The 24,033-nt window shown below is 43.4% G+C and overlaps 2 protein-coding genes across 20 annotated transcripts in view; one reads left to right on the top strand and one right to left on the bottom strand.

The window, feature by feature from the left end:
• LOC143289167 (intraflagellar transport protein 80 homolog) overlaps nt 1-8,991 on the top strand; it is a 52,107-nt gene extending 43,116 nt beyond the window's left edge. Inside the window, exon 19 of the mRNA XM_076598088.1 lies at nt 6,515-8,991. Coding sequence (XP_076454203.1) covers nt 6,515-6,643 — 129 coding nt within the window. The 3' untranslated portion in view covers nt 6,644-8,991. The remainder of the gene's footprint in view (nt 1-6,514) is intronic.
• Nucleotides 8,992-9,732: 741 nt separating this feature from the next.
• LOC143289164 (muscleblind-like protein 1) overlaps nt 9,733-24,033 on the bottom strand; it is a 262,220-nt gene continuing 247,919 nt past the window's right edge. For all 19 annotated transcript variants that reach the window (XM_076598069.1, XM_076598071.1, XM_076598074.1 and 16 more), the window contains one exon: nt 9,733-22,756. The gene's annotated coding sequence lies outside the window, so the exon portion shown is untranslated. The remainder of the gene's footprint in view (nt 22,757-24,033) is intronic.

The following is a 24,033-nucleotide window of genomic DNA, read 5'->3' as shown; positions in this document are numbered from 1 at the left end:
TGACTTGCTGGTCACACTAAGGGTGATAGAATGGAAAGTCTGACTCACTGGTCACACTAAGGGTGGTAGAATGGAAAGTCTGTCTTATTGTTCACACTAAGGGTGATAGAATGGAAAGTATGACTTGCTGGTCACACTAAGGGTGACAGAATGGAAAGTCTGACTTACTGGTCACACTAAGGGTGATAGAATGGAAAGTCTGTCTTATTGTCTTATTGTTCACACTAAGGGTGATAGAATGGAAAGTCTGACTTGATGGTCACACTGAGGGTGACAGAATGGAAAGTCTGTCTTTAAAGGTCACACTAATGATGATTGAATGGAAAGTCTGACTTGGCGGTCACAGACTGGGAGACAGACTGGCAGACACTCTCAATACATCAGTGGTGGATGTTAACACCTCTGCCCCCCCCCCCCCCCCCCCCGAGGGCCGGGGGGAGCTCATCATGTCAATCCTGCCTTGAATGTTACTCACTTTTTGGAGCTTGCTGTTGTCGAGTGTCTCATGTAGCTGACACCTTTCAGGAGATTGCGAATGGTATTATTTGCTGTTATCATTATCAACATCATCATCATTATCGCTGGTTGTTATTGTATAAATATTTTTTCAAAGAAGTGCCTCAAGCCTCAAGGGTTGCTGCACCCCCATCACAGCAGGGAGACGTAACCCCCTTCCTAACAACCCCCCCCACCCCCACCCACTTCCGCCCCAGGCACACACACACACACACACACACACTCACTCACACACACACACACACACACACACACACACACACGCTCCCTTGGGGTGCTAAATGTGGCTTGGCTTGTGGAAGGGAGGTTTGGCAGCGGGGTGATAATGTTGATGATGATGTGATCCAACCTGTCCACACCCTTCCCAGGGCTCTCCCATTGGGGGCAGGCGATGGTCAGTGGTGTCATCAGCCTGTCAGTGTGCCAGGGGGGTGGGGGGGGAGTGGGGGGTGGGGGGTGGGGGGCTTGTTCGTGTTGCATTGCCTTGCCGTTAGGTGGGAAGGAATAAATAAATGTTAGACAGCATTCCTTTCACTGGAATGGACTTTAGGTCACAATTGAATCGGGCAAATAGGCTGCTGATGAATATTTCATTGTCAAAGGGGAAGCCTGTAGGCCAGGAGGGGGGTGGGGTGGGGTGGGGGGCATGGGGGGGGGGGAAGGGGGGGGGGGAGAAAGAAAGAAAAAGAAAGGCATGCGTAATGTTGGGGTTTGACAGAACTGTGTGTTTTGAAATGGATTAGTATTGTCTTAATTGTTTGTTGTTGTTGTTTTTAGTTATGTTGGGTGATTTTTTTTTCTCCAAATAATCTGACAAATACAAGAGAAAAATAATCTTTTGAAATAATATCTACTTATTTGTTACATGTCGCTTCAAAAGACGGCTGTTCTTGTGTTTGTCAGGATCCAGGAAGATAACCCTTTTGTTGTTGTTGCTCTTTCATGAACAAATTTGGATGCGTGTCTGCATTGGAGGATGAATTGTCATGGTGATGTACATAAGTTCTTTCTTTTGGCTGCAGTTTTCCTTCGACGAAAAGTTGACACCAGCCCCCCTCTCTCTCTGTGTTAGTGTTAAAGATTTTCATTGTGGTCACAAGTAGCCAACTGACATACTGTTGGCTGTTACATTCAGTGCTATGTGTTTTACTTTTATAAGATTAAAAGATCCCTTAACCTTTTTACGGCCCATCAAGGCAGTGGATTCACTTCCACTGTCTGTGCCAAGAGCTTGGCATGGGAAGGCAGACAGGGAGGGGGCCAGTCCTCACCTTCTGCCGCTTTAACTCTCTCCATATGAACAACGAAAGAGACGACGTTAACAGCGTTTCACCCCAATTACCACCATCAAAATATTGCAAGCGGAAGGCTCTTATACTGAAGAGGTGAATGTTGACAAAGAATACCACATTTCTGACGACAGAAGCTAAAGGTTGGGTCATTGAGACACCCACTGGACATCCGAGGGGTCTGTGTAAAGGAGAAGAGAGGGCTGGCCATACTGAGTGAGTTAACCTTCCCCAACCAAGTCAGGTGCCCCTTCACAACGAGGGTGGTGTGAGGAAATCTGGATGGTGGGGGAGGGGGGGGGGGAAGCAACCTGCATTGCGCTGAAATGGGGGGCCTCGAACTCTGGTCACTGCTGGTGAACACTGGATCAGAAGTCCCTGTGCCTCCTAACCAACCAGTTTGGGGGTGAGGGGGGGGGGGGGTTAAGCACAGTATGGGGGGTAGTTTTTTTTGTTTTGTTTTTTGGTGTTTTTTTTCCAAAAGCATAGTTTGATGTCAGAAAATACAGAGTCAGCAGAATGTGTGTGTGTGTGTGTCTGCCTCCCTGATCCCCCAGGGGAGGGATGCACATGCAGAAAGCAGCAGCAGTGGTGGCAGCAGCAGCAGCAGCAGCCTTGGCAGAGAAGGATGTATGAAACAAAAGGCAGGGGGGGGGGGGGGGGAGGGATGGGGGGGGGGGGGGGGGGGGAGGGGGCAGGGGGTTTGAAGTGGAGCACAGAAGAGGAGCAGCACGGGAGAGGAGGAGGAGGGGTGTGCGTGCATGGCGGCTATTGATTTTTGTGCAGCCTGGCCCTGCATGGCTTCCTGCCTTCCTTGCATACTTGGCTCCCCTCCTCTGTGGCAGGCAGGCAGGCAGGCGCAGGGACATACAGTGGTTCCCACATCAGATTTGTGCACGGCGGGGACGATTTTCTTGTATAGTCTTGGGTGTGTGTGTGTGTGTGTGTGTGTGTGTGTGCAGAGGATGATAAATGAACATTATTACAACCAGTAAACAGTGTTACAAGCTGTATATAACTGATATATATTATGGTGATTATTGATTTTGCTTTGTTGTAATTGGTGTTGTACTGTGATGTCTTTGGTAAATATTGTCTGAACAAAAAAAAGAAAGTTGTGAAAAAAAAAGGTGTTTTGTTATGTCAGTTCCTGTCTGTTTTATAGATATATAGGTTGATAAATATTGTACATTTTCAATGCATTTTTTTTTAACTTATTTTACTTTGATTCTGTATGAAGACACGCAGTTCATTCACTCTTTCAGTGCCAAGTCTATTTTACGCTCAGTACAACTATTTGCCAAGGGATGTTTTGATCATGGAGGGTAATAATTTTTTTTTTTTTTTTAAGAAGGGAAACAAAAAATTCTGGCTTGTAAACAACCAAAAGAAAGTACATGTAACTAGTACTTTTCTGAAAGGAAAACAGTGAACACGTTATATCCAGTGATGCTAATTTCGGCATGAATAGGAAAAAAAAAAAAAAAAAAAATTGCTGTTCTACAATTGACGTGGACTGAAATTTCCGTCCTGGGGCACTGAAGAAGGCCCGCCCGGGTTAGGAGGCAACTGAGGCGGGCCCCCCCGCCGTCTCGGACCCCACAGCCACACAAACAAACTTTCCAGCATTACAAAGACCAGTCTCATGGCTCCCACTCCATGCAATCCCTAGACTGTGTGTGTGACATGACTAGGACTGATGCATGGGGTGGGGGGGGGGGGGGGTGGGGGGTGGGGGGGCGTGCAAGTGCTGTCTTGTGGGGTTTTGGGGGGTGGGGGGGGGGGGGTGCTGGATGGGAGGGAGGGAGAGGTTGGAGAAGGAGACAGAAGAAAGTCATGAGAGCTGTGGTATTGGTCACTGCATTTGTGTGTGTGTGTGTCAGTGTGTGTGTGTGTGTGTCAGTGTGTGTGTGTGTGTCAGTGTGTGTGTGTGTGTGTCAGTGTGTGTGTGTGTGTCAGTGTGTGTGTGTGTGTGTCAGTGTGTGTGTGTGTGTGTCAGTGTGTGTGTGTCAGTGTGTGTGTGTGTGTTGCACACCTTGATTGGGAAGGGTGGGGGGGGTAGGGGTGAAGAGAAGTGTTTGTTGAGGGGTGGGGGTGGGGTTTACTTAACTACCACTGTACCCTGGTCACACCCATGGCTGGTGTGAATGGAATAGAATAAATTAAATAGAATAGATTCTGTTTTGTCGTGGAACCTCAGCTGAGGTTTATTAGACGGGAGGTGTACACACACACACACACACACACACACACACACACACAGAGAAAATAGATTATTACCGTCATGTGTTGGTTTAGCGTTCAAACACACTGTGAGTGTGTGTGTGTGTGTGTGTGTGTGAGGGAGGGTGTGTGTGTGTGAGGGGTGGTGAATAGGGGTGAGTGGTGTGACACAGACACACAGACAACAGACAGACAGACAGATAGCAGTCATGATGCATGCAAACAGTCCGAAATCACTGGAGAGAGAGGCAGACAGAGAGAGAGAGAGAGAGAGATTGGGGGGTGGGGGTGCTGGCTGGCTGTTTCCTGTGGCAAGGGAGGTGAGTCTGACCCACCACTTCCTGTCCTTTATGGGTCACCCCCCGCCCCTCTCCCCGACACACATACACACCCACACTCCCACACACACTCTCCGCACCCTCCTCTTCCCTCGCCCCACCCCCACGCCTCCATCTCCCTCCCTTTCCCTCTGGCCTGACCTACACAGCAAACTGTGGGGGCTTCTGCCCTGCACTTGAAAATGGTCTGTTTGTACCTCTTGTCTGTCTGTCTGTCTGTCTCTTTCTTTTCTGCCTCTTTCTTGTTAAACACATGCACACACAAGCACACACGCACGCAACACACACACACACACACACACACACACACACCACTGATTCACACATAACATACACGCACACAGAAGATGCACGCACTTTATACACATGCGTATGCTCTCACACACACACACACAACGTGTACAACACACACACACACACACACATGTACATATACACATGCATATGCATATGCACGCACACACACACACACACACACAGACACACACACACACACACACACACATTCAGATGAGTGAATGTTCGGAAATAGGAAGGCATATCTCAGTAGACACAAGGTCAGGCTTCAGTAATCTCCCATGCAGTTGTTTCCTGCCTTGCCATTTTGTTTGTGTCACAGTTTTGACTGTGTGTGTGTGTTTGTGTGTGTGTGTGTGTGTGTGTGTGTGTGTGTGTGTGTTTGGAACAAGAGGAGTGGTAGTGGTTCTTTTTTTCTTTTTTATCTTGAGAATTGTGTAAACAGCTTGAAATGCTACCCCTTTATCTTTACGAGCATCAATTTTGTTTTTTTTATAATGTGTATACATTCCCCCCCCCCCTGCGTTTGCTTGCTTTGCTTAGTCTTGCTGCTTCTACCAGAAGGGTATTGTGGGGAAATGAAGTTGGCAGTCTTGATGGTTTTATTCTCTCAGTACACAATATTTCACAGCGGCCGTTAAAAAAAAGTTATATCATCAGCATTTTAAGGAGCAGTTCCTTCCGCCAAGACCTAGATTCATTGCCCTGCACACAGGGTGGTGCCGGCACCAGACATTAGGGGCCATTCCCAGCTGAGCTCAAGACATGCATGCACCTGCATAGCGTTGAGAACCCAAGAGCTGTTAACTTGGTTTGGGCCAGTTTATTTATTTATTAATTAATTAATTTTTTATATATTTTTAAAAAATGATTTTCCACGCACTGCACAGGGTTTGTTTTCCTGCCCACCCGCAAAGTGCAAATGTGTGTGTATCAGTGATAATGCCACACAGGACCCCCCCCCTCCCCTCCCCCCACCCCTCTCCTCCGAACCCTTCTTAAAGATACATGTAACAGGGGAGCTCATGCAGTATAGATAGTGTCCCTCCCCCTCCTCTCTCCCTCGACCCACTTCACGTACTGGAAATTCTGTGCTAGAAATTTTCTCTTTTTTCTGTCCCCACCCTCTTTGTTTCTGTCATTGTCCTTTTTTTTTTAATTTATTTATGGAGACATCTTGCTACAGCGCATGTTATTGAAGCTCTGTGCACTTTTCTCTGTGTGGACTTATTTTCTGTCTTGCTGATCTATTATCTCCCTTTCTCCCGTATTTGTGAGAAAGCCTTGAATATTTATTAGTGTGTGTGTGTGTGTGTGTGTGTGTGTGTGTGTGGGACATGTGAGGTGCTTGTTGGCAATGTTTTTTCGTGTTTTTTTTTTTTAGTGCTGGTTATTTAATGTATTGTTTTGTTTGTGAGAATATGTTCAGATTAGTTTTGTTAATCAGTATTACTGTGGTGCAAAACTGATGGAATGTTCAATGTCAGAGGCGTGTCTAGATTTGTGTGCATGAATGTAACTGTACATGTGTGTGATGTTGTTTTCCAGATGTGTAATGTTTGTTTGTTCTTTTTTTTTTTTTTTTTTTTTTATCTCCATGTTCTAAAGGACATTTAGTTTTTCAGCCCTGAAATGGCCCTGTTTGTTTGATTGGGTTATTTGATAAATAGGTAAATAGATAATCAGTGCCATATCAGGCCCAGTTCAGTATCAGGAACTGACAGGGCTTCAAGCAACACAAATGAATAAGTGAACAGTTATCAGTGGCATTTCATGCCCAGTCCAGTGTCAGGGATGAACACAGAATGACTTTGTATTGTCATTTCATCATGTTTATGACTGTGCTTTCAGATCCAGATAGACTGGGAGAAGATCGAGTCCAAGATAGAGATGGAGTACCAGAAAGAGAGGGAGCGGCCGACCGCCGGGGCCGGGGGCGGAGACAGCAAGCCACGCTCAGGGGGCAAGGACCGCCATTAAACTGGTCCCCTCTGTTAGTCCGCTTTTCTTCTTTTCTAGGTCTTCTTATGGTTAACGGAGTGCTTCTGTGAGCCTGGCAGGAAAGGCCAGTGCAGTGTGTGTGTGTGTGTTTGAACAGTTGCTGCTGAGGTGAGGAACAGTTGTTGTTTTTTGTCCTGGGGTCCAGCTGTTTGTTCAGCGGTGAAGAATCATCATGGCAGATACATCAGTGGAGAGGCCTGACCAGTGTTGGGTTTTATATGTAGGTCAGGCATTTTTTTTTCAGATATATTTCTGTATTTCTTTAAGCGGATGTGGCATAGCATGTATGGATCAGTGTGCATGCTTTGACACCTTGAAAGTGACACAGAACCAGGTCCATGTTATTTCACGTTGTTGGGAAGTCATGAGAAATAACTTGTCAAGCATGCTCATTAGCCTTGACTTTTTTCTCCGACACACAGCAAGAAGCCAGAATTTGTTAAAGAGTTCGAACACCTTTGTGTGTGTGTGTGTGTGTGTGTGACTCCACAGAGTGATACAGCTGCCAGGCTGAATGCAGGTCTGCTTCAACGCACTCAAACAGTGTGGAACCACGTGAGAGAAATGAACAGAAGAAAAAGAATAGTACATTTCTATATGGCTTTCAGACCTGTCAAACCGCTTCACGGTGATAACAGGTCAGTCGGACACAAAGCGTGCCCACGCACTTCTGTGTAGCAGTCAGACAAGCAGGAAGTATGGCCGCTTCTTTCAAAATCAAATCACCTAGCTTTTGTTGTTGGTGTTGCTGAAGAAACAGGTCTGCAAAACCAGTGAACGACACTTTCAAGTGCAGTTCTGTCTTATAGTATCGTACCAGGGTCGGGTTGAGAGTCCAGACTCCATGACACAGTCGGGTTAGTAGCCACATGGTATTGTATTGTTTTGTATCACTTTTTGTCACAGCAGTTCCTCTGTGAAGGTTGGTCTGCTGTCCCCAGGACAGTGTGTCACCACTATGCAGTGCTGCCCATATCTCTCTGTCTGTATATATATATATATATATATATATATAGAGAGAGAGAGAGATATCAAGAGAGGGGTTTTTGTCTCTAAGTGTATTGGTTTTGCCATCAAAGTGGATTCAGACAGACACCGACATTCTCTCTTTTGACTTTTTGTACTGTGATTAATTAGCATGAAAAACTGTTCTTTCCAAGTATGGGTTCATTTTCCCGGGGAGAATGGTACTTGTTGATTAACTAACCACTGACTCTCACTCAGTTCTTATCCAGTGTGCCTGGAAATGTGCAGAGGCTGTTCCACAAAGAGAAACAACTCCTTCAGAAAAGTGAAGCCAGGTTCTTCTTTTCAGTAGCCTGTTACTGAAATGGAATGAATCTGTACATATATTTTTTCTTTTCATTGACTTATCCATCTGTGATTTACAGTTTTACAGATCAAGCAAGGCAGACATTTTGTTTTAAACTTGACAGTTAAGAAGCTAATTGCCTCCGCCGTGAACTCTCTCATAAACATGTGACAATTGGTGGTTTTTAAGGCCAGACCAGGTTTTGTTTTTGTGGGGTTTTTATTTATTTTTTTTTTTTTTTATCAAACATGTGTGATGCCAGTGTGGTGTACAGTAGACCACCATCCCCAGTCTATGATGCATGTTTAAGTGTGAAACCCAGAGTTAGCACTTTTCCCACCCCCCACCTGTTCTTTTTGTTTTCATGGTCACAGGGTCGGAAGAGTCACTGAGCAGTACATGTGATCAGTTTTAGGTTGTTGTTGTAGTACGTTTCATTTCAGGGCCAAGACAATTTTTCATCAGAAACATGGGTATTTCATTTAACCCAAGGACAAATTTCCTCACGAATCAGTCTGAACTGTTCTTTTAATGTCTTTGACAGCGTTACTGAAACTGATGTTATGTACTAATGTTATAATTTGTTGAACATTTCCAGGCTTTGTTACAGTATGGGAGGTGGTGTTGTATGAGTGTTGTCAAAGCGGCCGTTTTACTTGATCATCAGCTTGCAGTTGTGAACAGTGCATTAGACACCTTGAGCTGGTTCATACATCTGTTCTTGACTGCTGTATCATTATTTCCTTTCTGGCGCTCGATCATTTACTTATTGTGTCAACTGGAGGATCAGTCGGTGATTACAGAAATTTTTATTGAAGTGTTTTTTCATGCAATGTAATGACATCATTAAAAAGTGTTGTACATTTACAAAGAAAAGTAATACTATTGTTACAGTTTACTAGTACGGCATCTTGTTTGTACAAACCATTCATGTGGATGTGATCTGATTTTGCTGATGAGGTGACAGGAAACTGTACAGGTTTCATATTCAGAAATAAATGATTTGAAAGCTGAATGTTGTGTGTTTTAGTTCCATACAGTCTGCTTATGCTCCGTTCTGTTTGGGATACATTGAACAGCAGTTCAAATCACACTTGTCATTTTAGGGGGGAAAAAGGAAAGAAAAAGAAAAAAGGATGGGATTAGAATGCATATTTATTCTTGAAAACAAGCTGAAATTTATAAGGTGGTGGCTGGAAGGATTTTGATAATCACTGACATCACAGGGTCCATTGACTAAGAAGTGTGCAGGGGTCAGCCATTGGAGACTCTCAGTGAACCTGTGTTCGTTTGTGTCGGATCATTTCACTTCATTAAAACCATTGCATTGTTCAGTCGTTTGGTTTTTCGTTTCTCCTGCCAGTACACCTGTTCACTCCTTCTGCAGTGTTAGCTTTTTTGTTGTGTTGACCCTTTTAACAGAACCGTGGTTTCCCCTTGACTCAGGAATGTCTTTATTTGATTGACATTGTGAGTGCTTGTGAGAGAGTGAGTGAGCAAGAAGTGTGTTTTGCATGCTTGTATCTTCTGCTAGTTCTCTGTGGCAAAAGGGACCTTGCATTTTCTTCTGATCTTGCAACGAGACCAGCAAGTTGTATGAGGTTGGCTCAAAAGTGTGCAACGTCCATGAGGTCAAGAAGTCTTCTTCGGAGGACAGTGTCTGTACCAACATCAACACGCTGTGATGGACCATGTCTGGTGAAACAGACTGTAGACTGCATACCACTCAAAAAGCTAGGATCTGAAAATACTAGACTGTAGTAAAAAAATCTTTATTTTCTACTGTCATGATGACTTCTGTTGTAAAATGTCACATTTTTTATTTTTATTTATTTATTTATTTATTAAGGGAAAATAAGTATGACTTGATGGAATCAAACAGAAATTTTGTACAAAATAACAGAAGAGAACAATATCTGTCAAAAACAAACAATCTGTTGATGTATGTAAACAGACCGTGAAAAATATACAATCACAATAAAGGTCTACAGATATACAAACACACAGGATGAATTCTAGAAAAAAGACATGATAATCACACCAACCACATCCAGTACAACATAACATGGGTAAATGTGATGGGGGAGGAGGGGGGTGTGTGTGGAGGGAGTGGAAAGGGGTGGTGTGGTAAAGGGAAAGAGGTGGAGGAGGAGGAGGGGGGGGGGGGGAAGCATGCAAGTGGGGAAGGTGTCAGTGGGAATGAAGTGTGAGAGAGACCAAGACCAGTGGTTAGGTTTGCATGTCTCTCAAAGATGAAGGTTGACGCACACTGGGAGACGAGGGAGTGTAGGCAACATGAAGAACACCGTTCACCTTCAGTTAGTTAAGACACTTCAGAAACGATGGACACCTGTTTCTGTAAAACAATCAGTGTACTCATGAATGATGAACACATGTCGAAAGACGCCGTTTGTGGACCAAAGTGTACAAATAAACGATGAACAGACATCCATAGACGTCGTTTGTGGACAATAGTTCGTACAAACAATGAACAGACATCCATGGACGTCGTTTGTGGACAACAGTTTGTACAAACGATGAACAGACATCGATAGACGTCGTTTGTGGACAACGGTGTACGTACAAACCATGAACAAACATCAACAGACACTGTTAGTGAACAACAGATATCGACTGACACTTTCTGGACAGTGTACTATACGTACAAACAAACGATGAACAGACATTGACGCCTTCTTTCTCCGCAAACAACAGATGTGTGTCTGTCCTGTTGAGCTGTGTCAGGGAGATATTCCTCACTGCAGCAGACAGCCAGACAGCAACACCCATAGCCATGAGGACAGAAAAGCATCGTGACTGCACAGCGCTGCGTTACACACAATACTGATTGTCCTGGCCTCTTAAACATCATCTGGTCTTTCCCCCAGTGTTTGGGGATGTGAGGTTGTCATCAGTCCTTAAATGACAGTCCACACAATGTCTTCGACAGCACTTTTTTTCCCTCCCAACAATTATGTCATTGGGGACAACATAAAGGCATCCATGGCTAAATTAAGGACCATTTAGTTCATTTTATCACTGTATTGTAAACATCAAAGTTACCCATCATTTCATTATGGACAATGCAAGGTCATCCATACTGTTCATGGGCCATAAAAAAAAAAATTAAAAAAAAATCATTCACAGAGATTGTATAAAAGACGGACCAATACGTCATGCTGAAGATGATAAAAGGTCATCTATCATACTGTTGGAAAGAGAAAAAAAAATATGCACATGACATGAGCAGTTTAAGTCTACACTTTTTGTTATGGAAGACAACACAAAGAACACACTTTTGTTATTTGTACAAATGTGGTCACCTATTATACCATACTGATGACACAAGAGTATAAACCACCTCACATTGCATTCCACATGTACTGCTCACATGCGGGACACACAGGACCATTTCATGCGTTGTGTTTAAGGGTATACTAGAATGCGCCTTACAGCCTTCTTCTTGTTGCTGTTGTTGTGTGCAGTCTGTTGTGTTGTTTGTTGATGGACCTGTGACGTCCACCCAATGCTGCCTCGTGAACCACCAGTACCACTGTTGCTGCACAACACTGTTCAGGAGCATTTGATATTGTTGCCTTTATAGTCCAGCTGACCGCACAAGGCCATACAAGGACTGCCCAACTGAAGCAGAGAGATGTGATGAAACACAGGAGGCAGGCAGGGGATGTGTGTGGGGGGGCGTGGGGGGTGGGATGGGCAGTGAACATGGTGAGTGTGTGTAGTAGGGGAGGGTGAACATGAGTGTGTGGGGGGGGGAGGGTGAACATGAGTGAGTGTGTGTGTGTGTGCAGGGAATAGGGGCTGACGGAAAAAGTGGGGGCCGTTTTAGTCACCGGAACCAGAGTAAGTGAAACAGACAGATGGTCAATTATGTACACATTTACATCATCATCATCATCGTACTGGATCTGTGTCCATTGGTCTTGCTTACCCCTAAGTGTCGTGTTCTGACAGAGAGAGAGAGAGAGAGGGGCAGGGGAGGAAGAATCTTTTGTTTAGAAGTTCCGTATAAAATGGTGTAACAACCAATCAACCTCCTTGCCAGTGGAGCAGTTAGATCAAGAATGAACATGAAGAGGGGTGAAGCTCAATGGAAAAAATTTGGAAGCTTTCCGTACAACCGGGAAACATCCCTATTACCAATGAACCATTCCAGACGTTCTGACTTGCAGGAGCATGGTATGACAAGTTAGGACAGGGAGGGCGTGGGGGAGGGAGCAGTATAGAGATGACGTGTCAACAGTGGGGGGGGGGGGGGCACAGGGTCAACTGGATGATGGAGGAAGAGGACGGCAAACCAAAGTGTAACAAGGAGGAAGGGAGTGAGTGAGTGCATAAAAAACACCATGTCACAGGCACGGCCGTCAAGACACAGTCAACCGAAAGAGGGACAGTTATGGGACCAGTGGAAAAATGGTTTGGAGATCAGTTCACCAGCACTCAGCATGGCAACGTGTAATACATGTCCACTGGCAGTGGCTGGTGACCCGATGACGTCAACATCCTTATGATGCCATCAACACCACCACCACTGCTGCAGTGTAAGCACCATTTTCATGTCATTTAAACATGGGGTTCTGAACACAAGACATTCCTATTAAAAAAAAAAAAATAACAGCTACTAAGGGATGGGGGTGTGTGGGGGGATGGGGTGTGGGTCGAAGAAGGGATATGGAAATGGCAAATACAGCGTATGGCACAGAGAAAATAAAAGCATAGGAAGCAAGCTGCTTTACAGTTTATAACTCAGATTGTTTTTCTTCATATAAAAAATGCATGCAGAGGTGGACATTTCTTTCATCTCCTCAGATGTTTTCATCATCAGACTTGGGGTAAAGTCAAGATGCCATTGCAGATTGTCTGATGGACAAAACGTGAGCACAGTATTACACAACATTTCTGTGAACCTTCCCCAATCCCTCTGTTCCTTCCTTCTGTTTCTGGCAATGAATGATCTCCCTAAAACACTCATTTTCTTCACTTGCAAGCTATCTGACATGCTGGAGTGTATTCAGGTCAGACTGATTTCAGCTCTCTTTTCTTTCTTTCTTCTTTTTATTCTCCCTGTTCAAAAAGTGTTTCCTGTGGTACAACTGTTTCATTTTCACTTCTGGTGATGGGTGAAAAGAATGGAGTTGATCACTGATGGACATTACTGCAGTACACTCTGCAGAACACCCTTGACAGATGTAGTCACAAAGATAGCATGGGGTCAGAAGACAAAGGAATCGAGGAGGCAACAATTGACAGCGTAAAGTGTTTGTGAGTTCTGAGTTACAAAAAAAAAAAAAAAAGAAGAGTGATTTGTTGGAGAATGTTTCTTGAAAGAAGCACCAGTGCCAAGGTCGGTTTGAAGCAAGCGAGTATGCAGGCAAGCAAGCAAGCAAGGCATTGGCACAACAACATGCGCTTCCTAACAAACACCCCTCTTTTGCAGAACACAACTTGAGCAAGCTCTTTGAATTTGAACACTCTGTGAAAGTGGAATCCACACAGAAATCACACCTGATGGGACTGGTCTCATCCAGCTCTGTGGATTAAGAGATTTTGGGGTTCCAAAAAGTTCTGGTTTACCTAAAGACCCCTTTCCTTTAGCTTCCTCCATCCCCCCCCTTGCAGTTTTTCTTCCTTTCCACAACATTTTGAGAAAAATGTCACAGGAGCTGCTGACATTGTGGATGGCAAACAGCATGTTTTTCATCCTGCAACTTCAGCTGCTATCTCCAGACCTTACTTTTTCTTCTTTTATTGTTGCTGACAGAAACATTTCAGTCTTTTAAAAGAGCTTGCAATATCTGACCATTCACACATCACTGCATTTGCTTTACAGCAGTGTTTGATGGCTACGTCTTCTGACTGGCAATATGCAGAATGCAAGGTGTTAAAAGTTGGGTACTGTCAGAAGCGTGCAGTTTGGGTGTGAAGCAGACAGATAGACAGACAGATAGAAGATGGAGCAATGCCTACACCACAGTTCTGGATGAGGAGGAGAGGATGGGGGGTTGGGGGGACGAAGGGGGCAGCACTGCTGTGGTCACAGACCATCCTCAAGCAACCATGGTACAAACTCACCAGGAAAAGAAAAAAAAGCACCACTCTTCATAGGATTTCAAAATATAATGATGAATTTAGTATTTATTCAGAGAGAAATCTGGTTTATGTTTGACCACACACAAATATACAACTATGCCAGAAAAAACCCAAAAAAAACAAAACAAAAAAAACAAACAAAAAACAAAAGCATGAAAAAAGCAAAAGATACCAGTGGTGTACCAAATACAAAACCAAATCAAGGTACAGAAACAGAAGATGGCATACATGATCAAAAGTGATGGTTATTGTTATAAAAAAAAAAAAAAAGCTGAGCTAACAATTTCAGTCCAAGAGAATCTGAAAACTTCATGAACTGCAGAAATAACACAACACATAACCCTCCACCATACTGTGCTGTTAACTTTTATATTATTTTTTGACTATATCCATCCGTTTCAGGATAAAACGTTCATACCTCTGCAGGTTGCAGAGAGACAACAAAGTAAAAGAGTGAGAGACAGACAGTGCAGAAGAATCATCACACAGAAGAGAAAACTAAACTTCAGACTGCGCTACACTCCACAAAATTCTCACAAGACTGTAGGCCTAAATAACTAGGATAAAAAAAAAACAAACCAACCAAAAAACACATGCACAGCTACAGCAGTTAGAAAGAATGCAAAGCGACAGATGGAGACAGCATGAAGTGAAATCAACCAGCTCAACAGCAACAAAACATGGTGAACAAGCCTTTTGTCACTAGCCAGTGGTGACCGTAAGTGTTTCCGGTTATGCTGTTGTTCAAGATCTGTGGAAGCAGCTGTGAGATGTTGCGGTTTGCTTTGTCATGCAAGCTGAATGGCACCAAGCATGACAGGCGTTGGTTGGCTATGCTGCTACACTAGCAGTGGCAGACGATGGAGCAGAGACAAATTGCACACACACACACACACACACACACAACACCAAAAACACAAAGCACTGACGCCTCACTACAGTCTACAAAACCAAATGACTACTTTTCAAAACTCTCCAAAAAACAAAACAGGTGGTACAACTTTTCTCTTTTTAGTCCCACTGGGACTAGATAGATGGTCAAGCCATATGAACACACCCGCCTTTTTCAATGGAGTTGGGCACTACCCCACGCATCCTCCCCTCCTTTTTCCAACTTCAAATCAGCTCAGCTTTCCGCTTTGACCTGACATTGGTATTCAGCTACACCTTGGTCACTTTCACACAAGCCCAACAATTGCAGGCACAGAAACTGTTAAAGAATTTTGCAAACACAACTATGGAAAAAAAAAAAAAAAAAAAAAAAAAAGGGGTGGGTGAGGAGATAAGGCATAAATGGAGGGCTACATTACATGAACTTCAGTTTAAAAACTCAGCCCACCATGTTTTGAAAAATAAAAACAAGAAGATAATCCTGACCCAAATCTAGTAAATTTAGCTTCAGTTAAAAAAAAAAAGAAAAAAAAAAGAAAAAAAAAAAAAAAAAAAAAGACGACATCTTACCAACCTATTACACTGAGGTCTGCTTAACATGAAAGATTAATTCCTTCTCAAAATCTCTTTTACTGACTTTTTTGACACTTGTGGGAGGAGGGGAAGGAGGGTTGCCGAGACCTGACAGACAAAGCAGCGTGGACATGTGGTCTGAACCAATGTGTGGTGGGAGGTGGGGGTGGGGATGGGGGCGGGGGGGGTTAAACCAAGGCATCTGTTACAGATCAACAAAGAGCTCCAACACATCACAACAACAACCGTCTCCTTTCGTACCTCACTCAACCTTCTTTCACAGGCACAGAGACTCAGAGAGAGCTGGGTTGCACGAGCGATTTCAGCATCCTGAGTTTGCTCAGCATAAAGAACCATTTTCATCAAGTTCATGGAATCAGCGTTAGTCTTTAGGGGAAAGTCTGCACGCTAATCAAACCTTGCGGCAACGCTAAGCAAGCTTGGGGCTGCAAAGATCGCTCAAGCAAGCCAGACCAGGGCCGCCCAAGTCAACTCAACAAAGGTCTTCCTACATCCAGGGAAGCTGCTGTCATCTGTCGTTTGTTACCTCCACCCCAGCTCTCACCCTACCATCCACACCACTCCCACAGCCACCACGCTCACCTCTCTACAGGTAGAACACAGGGGGTGGGGTGGGGTGCGGTGCGGTGGGGTGGCAAGTTCAAATCCAGCCCACCACACCTTCAGTAAGGGCTGGGTGGGACAACACCTTGGACACCGTCTTGGGGTAGGTAACAGCTTGTTGTAACACCGTAACAGTCACTCACTCTTGGAGTCCAAAAACAGCAATGTCATGACAAGAAATAATCACACAAGTACGTCATAGTTCACATATACAAAAAAATGCTCAAAAATAGTTGGGTGGAGGGGAGGGGAAAAAAAAAAAAAAAAAAAAATCTGGCTACTGCCTTGAATCTGAAGTCACCGAATTGCCCGTCTTCTTTCTGTAAAGTGTCATGTTAGTTTTCTATCAGGTGGTATAATGTTGTCCTTTTTCATTTATATAGTAAAATGTCCTTCCTCTATTGTTTAGTGCAGTGTCGTCCTTATTCCATTGTCACCCCCCACCCCCCCTCCCAGACAAATTACACTCAATTGTATTGCAATGTATTACTTTCTGTCCCAGCTAATTTCCCAAGGTAAAATTCAAGCTGCTATTCCCAAGGGAGAGCATGTCACATTGTCAAGTTCCACCCACATTATTTTTTTTGTTTTTCCTCAGTCTGCAAAAGAAAATATTTGTCTTACAATGAAAGTAGACTTTTCTACATGATTTTGCTTGTCAGGGACACCCCTAGTCTATCACGGGTGACTAAGGTTTTGCTTACTGGTGGAGTGTTGTGCTCTTGTTAATGACACCCCCACTGACACAGTCTGGACTGACCATCAGTTGAAAGAGCCAGGATATGCTGTTAACTGAACAAAACAATCAAGGCTTGGTCTCTGGGGACGTCAGCAGGACCACAGCGGATCCACCCTACAGGCCTTTGCTGTGTGCTTTCTTTGAACAAACTTAAATGGTGTGGAGCAGGGAGGTCCACTTTTTCAGTTCATTCAATTTATCGGTATTTTTCACTACTTATTTCATTTGTCTATTGGATGTTAATGAATGACTTACAGACTTTATTCAGTGACTAGGGGACATATTCAGTTGACTCAATGTCTGTGGGACATGATTCAGTTCATTCGATGTCCATGGGACATTATTCAAAGACTGTGGGACATTATTCAGTTTATTCAATGTCCATGGGACAATTTTCTCTTTACTCGGTGTCTATGGGATACTATTCAGTGACTGGGGGACATTATTCAGTTTTTGCCAAGGTCTATGGGCCAATATCTAGCTTATTCAATATCTCTGGGACATTATTCATTGACTGTGGGACATTATCTGGTTTATTCAATATCTCTGGGACATTATTCACTGACTGTGGGACATAATCTAGTTCATTCATTGTCTATGGGACAGCGTTTCACTGACTATGGGATATCATCTACTTTATTCATTGTCTTTGGGACATAATGCAGTGACTGGGGGTACATTAGCTAGTTTATTCAATGTCTAAGGAAAGGGTAAGTGGATTGAAGCTGGAACTGAGAAAGGACAAGTTACTAACACAAATTAACTTTTTCGTAGACAGGACCTTTTTTTTTAATTTTTTACAATAACAGTAACTATGAAGGGTATGACAGAGGCTCCACCATGTAGAATTATTTATCAGGAAAGATTTTCTACTCTCATTCACCTACTTCCACTTTGTTTCAGATAAACAGAGATCTACCAGAAGATGCTGTCAAACTATGGGGGAGGGTAAGAAACTACAGACAGATTCATCAAACCCCAGAAAAAAAACCCACTCAACAGAAATAAACCCGCTGTGCGGCAAATGTGGGATGGATACACCGATGTTAATAGGCAGACTTTTGAAATTCCAGGCAGTAGCCACAGCTGTGAACATTCAGTATATATATAGACACAGGAATAAGGAGATGCTGCAGCACAAATGTGGGTGTCAAAAACATATCACAAATTCTCCTAAATATTTCCAACATAAGAATTATATATATATATATAAAAAAAAATTAAAAAAAAAAAAAAAAAGAAAGAAAGAAAGAAAGGAAAAAAACAAACTCCAAACCCAGTGACGCATGCTGATCCTGAACGAAGCCCCACAAAACGACAATGCGCTTCCTTCCTCCGTTGACAGGTGTAGTCAGTCAGTCTATCACAAGGACCAAGCCGGAAAGGGGACCACAGGTATCACCACTGCAGGCAGGAGGGGGGTCACCACTGTCTTGCTCTATCACCAACAGCCAGCCTGCCACCAGCCCCCACATGGGGGCCCCCCCCCCCTCACACACCTCCGTCAACCACCGAGGTGGGCAGACAGACAGGCAGGCCAGCGAGCAACGACTGTACGTGGGGGTTGGGGGGACGGGTGTTGGGGCTGGACGTACAGTTCATGACACAGAACACACACTTCAAGGTACACATGCTACATTTTTCTAACGGCATAGATGTGTAAGGAGTTTATGCATTCAAAATTTGTCATTACAATATTATCATTTTTTTGTTTTGTTTTGTTTTTTCCCTTTGAAAAGTAGGCAATCTCTTGGTAGATAATAATAATAAACATTCTACATATTTCAAAAAATCAACTTCAAAGAGTGAGACATCAAAAGAGAGAGAGCACAATCTAAACACACACAAGATGAAATCTTCCCAAGACGGAACAGAGAAATGGTGCGTTCAGCAGAGAACAGTTTCTGATTGATGCTTCAGTCACACAGGGGACACACCCCCCACCCACCGTCCATGCTGCTGCCACACACAGCCACCCCCTGGACAACAGGGACACAGGACAGTGGGCAAGGCTACAGTCTACACACAGGGCACTGTCCACATGTCTAGGGGCCACTCATACGCTGTGAACAGAATCCACCACCTAACAAACCCCACTCAGCTGTTCTTTCAAGGTCATCACAACATGGCAACACTACCACTTACAGTTCACATAGCACAACACGCAATGACCTAACTTGTTTTGTTTTTGTGTTTTTTTTTAGATTTTTTTTTTTATCTCTTTGCATGGCACCAAGTTTGACATCAAAATTAACATGGACCAAATTACAAAACTGGAACATCCCAAAGAATGACAGAGCATTTCAATGTACAACCACCACATTAAACATCACTGGAACAAAATGCACTTATGGAGACTACAATGGCACTGTTCTCAATTGAACATCTTTCTTCCAAAGGGAAGTACTGGTTTAACAGAATGTTTCAAGACAAAGTCACTTTAAAACGGTCTCCGCAAAGAGCTCTAGAAAACCTTGATTCTCTGTTGATACAATGAGCAACCCTGTTTGAATCCATCCTTTGCATATCATGCTTTGTGTCAATGAAGAAAAAGTAAAACCACAACACCTAAAACTGAAGACAACCTAGCACAGAGCCAAGATGGACAAACATGACATGATCAGGTCTGACTAAAACTTTCACTTGAAACTGCATGATATGTCATTTGGTGTTAAAGCTTCACTGATACAAATTTTTAAAGTACACACACATAGTAATTTCTGTACCTTCAAACAGTTTATCAAATTCTGTACATTCAAGCTAAATGGGTTTTTTTCTAAAAAGTTCTAAAATAACTCAGATTTGTTTTTTTCATAAAATGTCAGATCCAAATAAGAAATCATGTCTAAAAATATGGTTATGACAACTGACCGTTTTAACAAGAAAACCGTGACAACCAAACCATTACTCTGACCACGTATAAACTGCACACCGTGTCATGATTCAGTCACTTTCTACTATGAAAACAGCAACATTTACACACAGATATTATAAAATATGATACCATCATTTGAAAACCATTGAAACACAGACATCAATAACAAGAACAATCATAATAGAAGGAACTGAAATAATTCTATCTGAAACCTACCACTGAAGAATATGTATAGATATTTATATGTATATATACTATCAATGGACATGCATAAGACAAAATTCACATGGATCAAAACCAGTACATACATGAATCATACTAGAAAACAAATAAAATGGCAATGGTAAAACTGGTGTACATTCATTTACAGAAATAAAATATCTGCTACCCGAGCGGGCAGAAATATGGCACAGAAAGGGGGAGTTGGTTAAAACTGTTGTGGGGTATAATATTTGTAATGTGCACCATACGAATTGCACCAAACACAACAACCTTGCATGTCTCCCAACAGTAAAATGGTCTGCACCACTGGACATGCCTGTTCTAAATGAACTGGGAGCCATACAGAACATCTGAAGGTGTTTGGGTCAACACCGGAAACAGCAATGCTATGTTGCTGCTTTTTTCCCCTGGTGGTGTTCTTTAACCTGCACAGAAGTCGTACAAGTCAACTTTTCAACTACCAAGACTAGCCTTGAGACCAGGCCTCTTCTCTTTCTTTCTGTATCACCACCTAAAAAATCAGGTAGGCTCCTATCGGTGTATTAGTATGATACGTGTGTGTGGGGGTGTACTGGTGTGATCTGTGTATGTCAGTGCTTTGTGTGACATGCGTCAATGTTTAAGTGCGACACTTGTCAGCACATTGGTGTGACGCAAGTCAGTATATTAATATGACGTGTTAGTATATTGGTGTGACACGCCAATGTGTAGGTGTGACGTGTACTGGTGCGATGTAAGTTAGTATGCTGACGTGAAATAGTAACAGACACACATATGTATCTGCATACACCCATACATTTACATCAATCTATGTATTGATGAGTAATGCATGTACAATGTACTGGTGTATGTGTGTGTATACACATCAGTGTAATGATCCAACAGATGTGTCATGCTGCGAACGACCGAAACAGGCACAGTCCATGGTGAAAAGCCCATTCTACTGATGGAGAGACGCACAGTGTGAAGAGACAAGCAGCACCAGAATCTCTTTGCCTCATCACCTTTCTCTTTCTTCTTCCTGGCTATCCACATGTCCCTGGAGAGGACAGACCCCTACCCTATGATGATGCGAGGAGCAACCTCCCTCCCTACCCACCTACACAAGGGGTAGGGAGAGGGGGTGTGGGGGTGGGGGAGGGGGTGCCTCCTCTTCTTTCACAACTACAACTATCTTCCTCAAAAGTGCAGAAAGAAAACTTTTTAAGAGCCCGGGGTCAGCATCATCCAACCTTTCCGTCCAGAAGACAAAAGTAATGGAATCATCCAAATCAGAGCTCCCTCCCCACCCCCACCATCCCCACCTCCTCGAGAAGAGATTCCCCTGCAGGTCAGTTATTATCATCATGGAATGAGATGAGACCATAGCGTAAAGCACCAAAAGTCTTGTAGTTCCCTCCTGTTTGTTCACAAAAGCAGCCCAACCACAAAACTGACATTACACAGACAGCAACCAAAATGTGTCAGCTTCTTTCCCCTCTCTCTCTCTCCCACTCTCTGTCTGTGGGTTCAGGACCCGACAAACAGCAAGCCAGTCTCAGGGGGCGAGGGCAAGCCTCTTTGTCGCTTGGCTCTGACATTCCAAGCTTGTGTGTTGTTCTGTCAGCTTGTGGCTGAGCTGATGGATGAAGTGTGAATAAAACTGCAAAGTACAGAAAGACTTGAGGAGAAATGTGGATAAACTCAAATATCGGAAGTTAGTCAACACAAACCTTGGCTGTAACGCAGCCACCATACCTGTAAACACCTGTCAAAGACGTACCGCTCAACTCAATCCCTCCGTGGCTTGGGTTAAGGGGCAGAAGGGGTTTCTTGCCCCCCTCCCTGGCACCCTCCCAATTCTGTCAGTTCTTCTTGGGGGGAGCTTCATGATGACGACGTTGCGTAGATTTGTGTTGAAAACCTTGTGTAGTACCTTCACGAAGCACGGCCGATCATATATCTGCTTCCACTGCCTGATATCCAGTCAATGAGTCTGGTGTGCGAGTCCTAGTTTGGTGTCCATACCATCTTTTTTTTGTTTTTTTGTTTAGGGTTTTTTTTTTGTTTGTTTAACATCTCCCTCATCCTGTGGCCAAGTCAATTCAAAGGTCTGTACATCCAGTACCATGACAGCAAACAGTCAAAAGATGTTCTCTCAAGGCAACATGATTTGTAAGTCACACAATCAACACAGAGAAAAAAATTAATCCTAGTCAATGGTTTTTCAAATCACATTAAATTTGTATCATTAGTATTCAATAATGAAACAGCACCTCCTATAACACATTTTATTCTCTATTTTTCTGTGCACTTAAAAAATCAAAAACAAATTCAAAAAAAAAAAAAAAAAAAAAAAGAGAAAAAATATAACCAACATTTAAAAGAATCAACTCTTTTCTTCTTTCTTTCTTCTTTTGTACAGGAAAAAGAACTCTTAAACGTCAATAATATCATTTGACAGTTTGCACATTTGGTCTGAAAAGACGTGATGTTATTCTTCTCCCAAAAGTTGAGCCTAGTTGACAGACATCTGTGACCAGCGGTCAGCCAATCACAGAGCACCGAGAAAAAAAAGGGTGGGGCACATCTGTGCAGACTCCCGTCTGGGAAAGAAGCGGACGGGAAGAGGGGCAGACTTGGCCAATCAGGTGGAGGGGGGCAGAGGCACAGGAATGTGGTAATATTTGCAGGAGGTGCGCTTACAGGCATTGCGCACCGAGTCTCGACACACCACGACACGACCGTCTTCTGTAGTTTCCACATCTGAAACACAGCAACACACACACACACCACTGCAGTGCAACATCAAGACAAGTCACAGCAACACACTGCTGCAGGACAACAGAACAATCATCGCAAATAACACAGCCACAAATATTGCTGTGGCACCGTAATGTAGTCATTGTGACAGTAATATAGTTACAGCAAGTAACACAGCAACACATATTGCTATGGGACAGTAATTAGTCACAGCAAATAACACAGCAACAAATATTGCTGTGGGACAGTAATTAGTCACAGCAAGTAACACAGCAACAAATATTGCTGTGGGACAGTAATTAGTCACAGCAAGTAACACAGCAACAAATATTGCTGTGGGACAGTAATTAGTCACAGCAAATAACACAGCAACACACACTGCTACAGGACAAGAACACAGTCACAGCATTTTGATTTTATTTTATGGTATCACTGTCAGCTTGACAAACAGCTAATATAAACAGACCATGCTGACAGCATGGGAAATGAAATACCAGCCCATCCAATTGTTGACTGGCACAATCATTGAGTGGTTCAATCTGAAAGTCATGGGTCGAATCTCGGTAACAGCACCTCGTGGGTAAAGGGTGGAAAATTTTCCCATCTCCCAGGTCAACATACGTGCAGACCTGCAAGTGCCTGAACCCCGTTCATGTGTATATGCATGCAGATCAAATTTGCACGTTAAAGATCCTATGCATGTCAGCGTTCGGATGGAAACAAGCACACACCCATCATGCACACCCCCAAAAACGGAGTGTGGCTGCCTACATGGCAGAGTGAATGTTACATGTCTGTATGAATGTGTGCGTGCGTGTAACTGAAACCTGATTAAATGACTAGGAAATGAATGATAAGCGCCCAGTTGGCAGCTGTCAGTCAGATCTACCCAAGCAGGCAGCCTGTTGTGCAAATGACTCTGTATCTGTAAAGCACTCAAAGCTTGGTCTTTGACGGAAGATACTTGTTATGGCACTGTTAATCAACCATCTTTTCACAGGAAAGCAAACAGAATTTGGGGGGGGGGGGGGGGGGGCTTAAATTAAACTTTTTTTTTTCTTCTATTTCATTTTGTCCCCAGGGCAATTAGAAATCATTCAGAAATTTCCAGCCCTGGTGTATAAGTTTGTAATAAAATTATAACCACAACGAAATAGTTCCTAGAGAAAATAATCTCCTGCACAGTCTGTAAACTATAGTGCAACTCAAGTGTTGTTTTTTCTCTTGTTCATTCACTTTGCATTCATGAAGTTTAACCTTTTATATATAATCATTTATAG

The sequence above is a fragment of the Babylonia areolata genome, chromosome 13 (genome assembly GCF_041734735.1).
Source record: "Babylonia areolata isolate BAREFJ2019XMU chromosome 13, ASM4173473v1, whole genome shotgun sequence".
In the NCBI taxonomy this organism is placed as follows: domain Eukaryota; kingdom Metazoa; phylum Mollusca; class Gastropoda; order Neogastropoda; family Buccinidae; genus Babylonia; species Babylonia areolata.
Note: the sequence above shows the minus strand (reverse complement) of the source record. Positions and strands in the feature narration are given on the sequence as shown.